Source organism: Chiloscyllium plagiosum, chromosome 29 (genome assembly GCF_004010195.1).
Source record: "Chiloscyllium plagiosum isolate BGI_BamShark_2017 chromosome 29, ASM401019v2, whole genome shotgun sequence".
Taxonomy (NCBI): domain Eukaryota; kingdom Metazoa; phylum Chordata; class Chondrichthyes; order Orectolobiformes; family Hemiscylliidae; genus Chiloscyllium; species Chiloscyllium plagiosum.
The window spans coordinates 10,221,614-10,232,271 of record NC_057738.1 but is presented as its reverse complement, the minus strand read 5'-3'; the positions used below and the strand labels follow the sequence as shown (position 1 = coordinate 10,232,271).

Sequence of the window (10,658 nt, the reverse complement as noted above, 5' to 3'; positions counted from 1 at the left end):
GGAGGCCACATCGGGTGCAGAGGATGCAATAGATGATGTGTGTGGAGGTGCAGACAAACTTTCCTCATTCCTGAAGAAGGGCTTATGCCCGAAACGTCGATTCTCCTGTTCCCTGGATGCTGCCTGACCTGCTGCGCTTTTCCAGCAACACATTTTCAGCTCTGATCTCCAGCATCTGCAGACCTCACTTTCTCCTCAAATGTCTTTTCATGGCCAACATCCGTTTCTAATTTTTATCTGTCATTTTATCCTATTTGATAACTACTGTCCTATTTTAAATTGTAGATCTGACAATCTATCAGTTTCTAAAGATGCAAGCACATAGCACCTACATTTCCCTGTTAATCATGTTCACTTAAAAGGTTGCAAAAAAAGTATAAAACATGTTTCACCTTCCACAATTTATTCAAATCTCACCACATTTTCAGTGCGTTTTCACTGACATGTATTAAACTTAATGAACCAAACTTTTAATTTATGTCGACTGGCCCAATTTTAAAATACAGAGGAACTTTGAATATGCAGATATGGGCAGAGAGTAGTTCATTTGGTTAACTGAATGCCAGATAAGTTTAGCCAAGCATCGGGACCCTACGATCTTGCTGGATAATCCGATATTCGGATTATCAAGTGCTAGATAATCGAGGTTTCTCTGTTATGCTTACATTTCACTTCTGCAATCTCTCCTGAATACAAGAAAACTTTAAATGCAATTACTTTTATCTTCTTTGAAGCTTGCACTATTTGTACAAAACTTTTACTATCTACTCCTTTTCTCAGCTACAAAAACAATTATTCTGTCAAATTTACTGATCATACTAAACTTATAGTTGAGGGATAACAGAAGGCAGCATGGGATGCTTATATTGACTGGTTGCAAAAATGTGTTTTCAGTCTCCTAATCCCACAGAATCAAAATGTTGATTTAGTTGTCTTTTGAGCAGCCTCCTTAGCAAAACTAGATATGTTGTTCAATGGGAAGCATATCTCAAAATTACAAGCGAGAGCTTGTAATTGGCATTGAATCTTTATTTATTAACCAGACAGTTTCTCACAATTACCACATTTTTACTTACAGGTCTGATGCCAATAGATCATTCACAGCCAAAAAGACAAAAAACATTGCCTTCACAATCACCGATTTAGGTGAGAACTGAATGGTGCGGATTCAAAAATCATTTTTGGGTCATCACCTATGTAACAACAGTATTAACTTCATAAGGTGCATAGAGGTTGCAGAGTGGTGGAAAAATTGTTCAACCACAATGGAGTGATTATTTATAGCGGGCAATCAGTTACAAAGCCTCACTCTGGAAGAACAACCCTCACCAGGAATACCAAGCTCATGCTCTTCATTTATTCCCAGACAAAAACTACTACATTCACATTTTCACAAATAGAGGTTAGTGTTGCTAATTCAACTATTCAGACTAGCCTCTCTCATCTATATCTCTAACTTATTGGGGCATTTGTAGTGTATTTTACTACAACCAGACTGGAACTAATGTCCTTGGGGGAGTTCTTGCTACTGCTGTTGGGGACGGTTTAAACTAATGTGGCAGGGGGTTGAGAACCAGAAGAGAAGACTAGTAGATAGTGAGGTCGAAACTAGAGACTGTAAGGTACAGGATCATGAAGTTAGCATTACCAAGGGGAAGAGTAGGCAGAGAGTAGATGAACTGGTGGTCTAAGGTGCATATGCTTTAACGCAAAGAGCATAGTGGGAAAGACAGACGAACTTAGGGCTTGGATTGGTGCCTGGGAGTACGATGTCACAGAGACTTGGTTGAAGCAAGGGCATGATTGGAAATTAAATGTTCCAGGATATAGATGCTTCAGGCGGGACAGGGAGGGAAGTAAAGGGGGGGAGGAGTTGCATTGCTGGTCAGGGATGATATTACGACTGTGCTAAAGGACAACACTATGGAGGGCTTGAGAAGTGAGGCATTATGGGTAGAGCTGAAAATAAGAAGGGTGCAGTCACATTGTTGGAGCTGTACTACAGGCCTCCCAACAATGAGCGTGAAGTCGAAGAAAAAATAGGTAAACAGATTATGGAAAGAAGTGGAGGCAACAGGCTGGTGATGATGGGAGATTTTAATTTTCCCCACATTGACTGGGATACACTTAGTGTCAGAGGTCTGGATGGGGCAGAATTTCTAAGGAGCATATAGGAAAGTTTTCTAGAGCAGTAGGTCAATAGTCCAACTCGGGAAGGGGACATATTGGACTTGGTGTTGGATAATGGGCCAGGCCAGGTGGTAGAAGTTGCAGTGGGGGAATTTCTTTGTGGAAAAGTGACCATAATTTTGTAAGTTTTAGAACACTCGTAGACAAAGATGAGAGTAGTCCAAAGGGAAGAGTACTAAACTGGGCCAAGGCCAATTATATCAAAATTCAGCAGGAGCTGAGAAATGTAAATTGGGGACAGCTATTTGAAGGGAAGTCCATATTTGATATGTGGGAGGCTTTCAAAGATAGGTTGAAGATAATGCAGGATAGACATATCCCTTTGAAATCAAGGGATAGGAAAGGCAAGATTCATGAACCGTGAATGGCAGGAGAAATTGTGCGACTAGTCAAGAGGAAAAGGGAAGCATTCATAACGTCCAGGCAGCTAAGAACAGAACAGGCTTTGGAGGAATATCAGGAGAGTAGGACCAATCTTGATCGAGGAATCAAGCGGTTAAAAGGGGTCATGAAATAACTTTAGTGAGCAGAAGTAAGGAGAATCCCTAGTCATATATGAGCAGCAAGAGGGTATCTAGAGAAAGGGTTGGTCATCAAAGGATAAGGAAGGAAGTTTGTGTGTTGAACTTGAGAAAACGGGTGAGATTCTCAATGATTACTTTGCATCAGTGTTCACTGAGGAACGGGAGATGATGAATGCTGAGATTAGAGATAGAAGTTTATTTACCCTGGATCACGTTGACATAAGGTGGAAAGATGTGTTGGGTAGGCTAAAGAATATTAAGGTGGACAAATCCTCAGGACCAGATGGAATCTATCCCAGGTTGCTGAGGGAGGTGAGAGAGGAAATAGCTGGGGCCCTGACAGAAACCTTTGTAGCATCCTTAAACACAGGTGAAGTGCCAGAGGACTGGAGAGTTGATAATGTTACCCCCTGTTCAAGAAGGGTAGTAGCGACATTCCAGGTAACCAGTGAGCCTGATATCAGTGGCAGGTAAGTTGCTAGAGAAGGTACTGAATCTATTTATATTCGAAAAAGAAAGGGCTTATCAGTGATAGGCAACATGGTTGTGTGTGGGGAAGATCATGCCTTATCAACTGAATACAATTCTTTTAGGAAGTGACCAAGTTGATAGATGAAGAAAGGGCTGTTGAGATGTCATATACATGGATTTTAGTAAGACATTTGATAAGGTTCCCCATAGCAAACTAATGGAGAAAGTGAAGTCACATGGTGTACATTGTAATCTAGCCAGGTGGAGAAAGAACTGGTTGAGCAACAGGAGACAGTAGTAGTTGAAGACAGTTTCTAAAGAACTGGTTGAGCAACAGGAGACAGAGTAGTAGTTGAAGAGAGTTTCTCGAAATGGACAAAGGTGACCAGTGGTGTTCTACAGGGATCAGTGCCACTGTTGTCTGTGATATACATAAATGATCTGGAAAAAGGCATTGTTGGTCTGATCAGTACGTTTGCAGATGACACAAAGATTGGTGGAGAAGCAGAAAGCATAGGAGACTGTCAAAGAATACGGGAGAATATAGATAGACTGGAGAGTTAAGCGGAGAAGTGGCAGATGGAGTTCAATTCAGGCAAATGTGAGGTGATGCATTTTGGGAAGTCTAATTCTAGAGCAAATTATACAGTAAACAGAAGTGCCTTGGGAAAAGTTGATGAACAGAGAAACTGGGAGTTCAGGTCCATTGTACCCTGAAGGTGGCTGCACAGGTGGATAGAATGGTCAAGAAGGCATATGGTATGCTTGTCTTCATCGGATGGGGTATTGAGTATAAAAGCTGGCAGGTCATGTTAAAACTGCACAAGACTATGGTTTGGCCGCATTTAGAATACGGTGAACAATTCTGGTCGCCACATTACCAAAAGGATGTGGACACTTTGGAGAAGAAGTTGCAGAGAAAGTTTACAAGGATGTTGCCTGGTATGAAAGGTGATAGCTATGAAGAGAGGTTGAGTAGGTTAGGATTATTTTCATTAGAAAAAAGGAGATTGAGGAGGGACCTGATTTGAGGTCTACAAAATCATGAACGGTATAGACATAGCTTTTTCTCAGTGTGAGGGATTCAATGATGAGAGGTCACGGGTTCAAAGTGAGAGTAGAAAAGTACAATGGGGATACACGTGGAAAGTACTTTCCACAGAGGGTGGTAGGCGCCTGGAACACATTGCCAACAGAGGCAGTAGAGACAGGCATGGTAGATTCATTTAAGGTGTGTCTGGATAGATGCATGAGTAGGTGGGGAGCGGAGGGATACAGATCCTTAGGAAATGGGCGATGGGTTTAGATAGTGGATTTGGATTGGCACAGGCTTGGAGGCCAAATAGCCTGTTCCTGGGCTGTAAATTTTCTTTGTTCTTTGTTATTTTTACATAGGGATCTTGATCAAATGGGTCAATGGGCTGAAAAATGACAGATGGAGTTCAATTTGGATAAATCTGAGGTGTTGCATTTTGGGACAACAAACATGTATACAGCTTATATAATTAATTATAGGGCCTTGGATAGCATTCTAGAGCAGAAGGACCTAGGTGTGCGCGTATATAATTCTTGAAGTTTGCATCACACAGACATGGTGGCTAAAAAGACACTTGCCTTCACTGCTCAGTCCTTTGAGTTGGGCAGTCATGTTGAGGTTGTATAGGACATTGATGAGACCTCTTCTGGAAAACTGTGTCCAGTTCTAGCCACCCAGTTATAGGAAGGATATTACTATGCTGGAGTGGTTTTAGAAGAGATTTACCAGGATGTCAGTGGGTATGGAAGTTAAAAAGAAAGGCTGGGACTTTTTTCACTGGAGTGTGGGAGGTTGAGAGGCGATCCTATAAAAGTTTATAAAATAATGAGAGGTACAGATAGAGTTAATAGTCTTTTCCCTAGGATGTGGGATTTCAAGACGAGAGGACACGTTTTTAAGGTGAGATGAGAAACATTTAAAAAAAACGAGGGGCATATATATTTTTACACAGAGTGGTTAGCGTGTGAAATAAACTTCCTGAGGCAATAGTGGATGGGAGTATAATTACAACATCCAAGAGATATTTGGATAAGTATATGAATAGGAAAGGTTTGGATGGATACGGGTCAGGAGCAGGCAGGTGGTACTAGTTTTGATTGGGATTCTGTTCGGCATGAACCGAAGAGTCTATTTCCATGCTGTATGACTATGACTCTAACATATGTGGCAAACTATGGTTAGCAACTGATTTTAATTCGACTTCCACATACCTTTTCAATTACCCCTTGACCTAGACTGTTGATGGCCTTGAGTTTCCGTTCAGATAGAGCTGGATAAAACTGAATAGTGTTTTTCTGAAGAAGAGCTAGAGGAACAGTAACCAAGACCTGCCAAGATAACATCCAAAGATTAGTCAGTTAAGGGGGACACTGTAAACCACTAAGAAACTTAAAATAAATATTCACTATTTTTTTTTAATACACAATCTAGAAGAGATTTGTACAATTTGTATGCTGGGTCTGCTGATGCTATGCATGAAAAGATCAAAGTCCTAAAACCTTAAGGAAGAGTCCAGAAAAAAAATCCAAAGGTAGCCCAATTCCTGTGCACCAGAGTTGTTACCATTTACACAGCTATTTATCTAAAAATAAAGATTGAACAATCTGAGGCTCTGTTCACTAAAAAAAAAGGAAAGCTGAAGAGTAATGACAGAGTTTTTTTTAAAGATTTTGAAAGTATATACTCCATAAAGCATTTCACCTCAGGAAGATCAAAGCTTTGGATCATCAAAATCAATTTAAAATCCCTTAGGGAGTTCATGATCAATCTATTTTGCCTGAAGGTTAGTTAGAATGTGAAACTTGCTGCCACAAAGCTGTAGTAAGGAGAATACCATAGATGAATTTAAGGTAAACCAGATAAATGAGAGGGAAAAAGGAATTTAAGTGAAACAAGATAAACACATCAATGTGAAAGGAAGAGACGCTTCTGGAGATATGATCACACGAATGATGGTTGAAGAAAGTTCACGTGAGGTATAAAAACAGCATGAGCCAATGATTCAAATGGTCTATTGCTGTGTTGTACTTACTATGTAATGGCAAGCACCATTTTCAAAACAGGAATTTAGAAGGTGCAAGAAACAACAGTTTCAAAAGATGGTAAAAATTTGCAAGATGTTAAGATATTGGTTCAATTATTTTTTCTTTTAGCTTCTCAAGATTCTAAAATGTGTGCTATGCTGTATGGAACAGTAGATCTGTACTGATACACGCATCCCAATCAGTATCTCTACTTCAGTCTCATTTCTCCTTTTTCAAAAAAGTTATATTGAAATATGCAATCTTTAATTTTGGGAACAGAATGCTTCTCATTTCAGAAGAAGGGCTTATGCCCGAAACGTCGATTCTCCTGTTCCTTTGATGCTGCCTGACCTGTTGCGCTTTTCCAGTAACACATTTTGAAGCTCTGATCTCCAGCATCTGCAGTCCTCACTTTCTCCTGCTTCTCATTTCAGGTCAGCATTGTGCTTTTCCTGGCCGAGGAGCGCACAATGAGTAAAAGGTCTGAAGTTTCATACCAGATACAAAAGCAAACTCTTTGCCTCCATAGATGCTGCCAGACATGCTGAGTTTCTCCAGCATTCTCTACATTTGTTTTGGATTTCCAGCATCCACAGTATTTAGCTTTTATGCAGTAGGTAATGCATCTTTGCTGCTGCTTCTTGATTTGCATAGGTGTGCTATTTCCAACATCAATTGTGCTGCAGTCTTCCTGATCAGGATTGCCAAGTTAACACTGAATTCAAAACTATTTATGCACTACAGATTCATGTTCATCATTCCAACCTTACTTCATATATGTACTACAACTAAGATCAACAGAAGTAGGCCATCACATCACCACCTTAAAAAAACCTAGGTTGCCTAAATGACTTCAGTTCAAAAGTCATTCATTGCATAGGATATATTTTGGAGTAGATAAGGAGATACCAACTTTGGAAAGTAACACATGGCTTGTTTCCTCAACAGTCAACACTTTGTCAAAAAGTACACTTTTAAATAGTACATACAGTTTAAATAGTAGAATATGTTTCTCAAGAAATAATTTACTAAACTATCATGCTTTTTCATAAATGTTCCCAATATTCTATTGTAAAACTGGACAAATCTTGCCAACGTCCAGAACAATTGTTATCAAGTTGAAGGCACTTTAAGAGAAAGTGAATGCCGTTCTGAACTGACAGTTTACAAGCAACTGTGTATATGATTAGATGGCAACCCAGAGAGTACTGGAAAATTGAAAAGATGTAATATTTGGCTGTGAAACAGATACCTGAGGTTTGGTTACTGTTTTGACAACAATTCAAATTTAAATCAGTTTAAATTATGCCCCATACCACCAAAACCCAATCAAGTTTGAATTTATTGTTTTGCCAACATTGAAACAATGTGACGATCGACATTGGAGTTATAAAAATGAAGGCATGCTGAAAAACGATCAGAGACCAACTGCCATCGAGACAGATCCAAGAAATTAGAAAACACTCTCTATCAAAGGTACCTTTTCACATGAAACATACTCAGTAAAATGAAAGACGAAGACCCAGGGAATTCAGCAGCCAGAGAGTTAAGTCCCAGAAGACAACAGCAGCTGTGTGGCTTTGAAATTAAGTTCATGCAATTGTAATAAGTGTCTTATTGGGACAGCATATTGTTATAGTGTTTGAGGTAGGTAATAAGCAGTTAAGACAAAGGGGGCTTAGAGTTGTAAATAGTTGTTATTTGATGTTCACTTTTAGAGTTAAAAATAAATTTATGTTATTTTCTTTAAATAGTGGAATTTGGGAGTTCTCTATCACTCAATCAGGTGAGCTCTTCTGGGTGTTTGATTTAATTAAGAGAGGTTCACAGCTATGTCATTGCACAATTTCAATTTCAGAAGTCTCACTAAGTACACAAAATCTTATGTTCAGAGCTACTGATCAAGGAACATTTCTTCCCTGTAGGGCTCTGCAGAAATTGAATTCTCCCTTTTTTTAAGCTTGGAGCTATTTGGTCATCAAGTTTACATTACAATTTCATTCTATTATAGTTTGTGCACAAATCCCAGGTGAGACAGATTTCATTTTCAATAAACTGCAGATGAATTCTTTCCCAATAACAGGTACTGTATTTTGGTGAACGCTTATCTCAGAGACAGAATCATAAGATCAATGGACCCTCTTGTCTGCATTGGAAGCCAATGTAATAGATACCTGATTAGTACCATGGCTCTCGTCAGTACACCCTACATCCAATCTCCAGGAAATGGGAGACTTCTTATACAACAATATGCCAATTAAACTTTCTCTTCCTCTGGAAGAGGTCATAAATTCATATATGACACGGCTCAGAGAACAGGACTGGAACATAAAGTTAGAGTAACTTCATGGATACCTCAATCGCACTGATTTATTCCTTTGTAAATTGGGATAATTATTCCCTTTTCTCCAATATACAAATAGATTATTTACCATTGTTGTTTTACAATGAAGACAGATAGTTTCTATGCTATTATTACTACACCATTATCAAACATTTCATTCCTCATAAATGGATTGATGAGGAAAACCATTGTGGTCAGATCATGTGGTAGTTTTCCAAAAAACTTTAAGAGCTGAATACAACTTATATTAAGAAATAGAGATTTACCTTCTGAGTTGTCCATAACATTCCATTAGCTGTCCCAATGCGAATGTCATCTCCTGAGTAATTAATGGTCTGTACCTGTAAAGATAAAAAAAACTCCATGATTAAGCTGAAACAAAATAATGGACATAAAGTATGGAAATAACACTAGGAACAAACTGTAAAAATAAATCTGCAAGGCACTGCAGTTCCTAACCCTGAAATTAAATTGCAGTCCTTGAGTTTATTTTTGGTATTCCATTGCACATTAACGACTCCTCTAAATGATCACAATATATCAGACTTGAACTGTTAACGGTTTCTCTCACTATAGATGCTGCCAGACTTACTGAATTTCTCCAGCACTTTTTATTTCGTATTTCCAGCATTGGCAGTATTTTGTTTTTGTTATTGAAGAGAACTAATGTTTGTTATCCTCCAAGTTATTCATGTTTGACAATATTCTCACAAACTTTTACAATCATTAAGTCATTATCACAAATTTCACAGAGAAAAAGACAACTTTTGAGATTCTGGAGGAGATAAAAATTGATAAAGGAGTACTTAAAATCAACATGAAACTCAGACTGGGCAGAAAACATCCTCTGTTCCAAAGGGAAGAGAGAGGATAAACTCAGACATATTGGCTATTAATCCGCCTTAGATAAGGAGTGACGCAATAAGGATTGCAAATGTTATACACGCATTCTACCCTCATTCTATTAAAAGGGAAAGACAGGGAGACAGAGTCATTTGAACAGACACATTCAATGGGGGGAAAACAGTCAGGGATAGTAGTTTGATAAAGGTGAAACTAGTCCTACAGCTACAGGGACTCACTCCTGGCCAATTTACACAGAAATATACAAGTGAAATCATAGAAAGTTTGAATAAGGTCACTTGTCCCATCATGTCTGAGTCAGCCCAAAAAAATGATTCACCCAGTCCAATCTCGCTTTCCAACATCTGGTTCATGGCCCTTCAGGTATGTGGAGGCCTTTTAATGGACTAAGAGCTTCTGTCTTGACTGATTTTTCAGGCAGTAAGTTCCAGAATTGTGACACCCTCCTGGTCAAAAAATCTTTTCATCTCCCTGCTAAACCTTCTATTGATCATTAATCTATACTCCACGGTCACTAATTTCCCTAAGGTAAAATGGCCCTGCACAGCCACCTTGTCCACGCCCTTCATAATTTTGTACATTTCAAGCAAATCTCCTTTCAGCCTTGGCCCTGAATTATATGCAGATTCTTGGATATTTTTGACCCTGCAATCATCCAGACAAGAGGCGAATATTCCCTTGTACTCGCACTCTTGACTTGGGCCTTGTGAATAGTGGACAAGTTTTGTTGAGTGAGGTGGTGAGTTACTTACTGCAGGATTCATAGCTTCTGACCTCTTGTATGACTAATACAGCTCAGTTTCTGGTCAATGGAACTCCAAGGATGTTGATAATGGTGGATTTAGTGACAATAATGCCATGGAATGTCAAAGTAAGTGGGTTAGATTCTCTCTTGTTGGAAAATAATTATTGCCTGGCATTTGTTGGTTAATGCAATTAATAGAATAGTTACTTCTTTGTGCAAATCTTTTACCTTTGTCCATATGCGATGCAAACACATTAGCCTGTGATCTCATGAGAAGATTTGCTTAGAGTTATAGAGCTGTACAGCATGGAAACAGACCCTTCCGTCCAACCCGTCCATGCCGACCAGATATCCCAACACAATCTATTCCCACCTGCCAGCACCCAGCCCCTATACCTCAAAACCTTTCCTATTCATATACCCATCCAAATGCCTCTTAAATGTTGCAATTGTACCAGCC

General features: G+C 39.1%; 1 protein-coding gene across 6 annotated transcripts in view; it reads right to left on the bottom strand.

Annotated features, from left to right (window-relative positions):
* Window positions 1-10,658, bottom strand: part of LOC122564370 (lysine-specific histone demethylase 1B) — a 107,614-nt gene that overhangs the window by 23,186 nt on the left and 73,770 nt on the right. For all 6 annotated transcript variants that reach the window (XM_043719147.1, XM_043719148.1, XM_043719142.1 and 3 more), the window contains 2 exons: window positions 8,856-8,930; window positions 5,433-5,549 (listed from right to left, as the gene is read on the bottom strand). In XM_043719147.1, coding sequence (XP_043575082.1) covers window positions 5,433-5,549; window positions 8,856-8,930 — 192 coding nt within the window. The remainder of the gene's footprint in view (window positions 1-5,432; window positions 5,550-8,855; window positions 8,931-10,658) is intronic.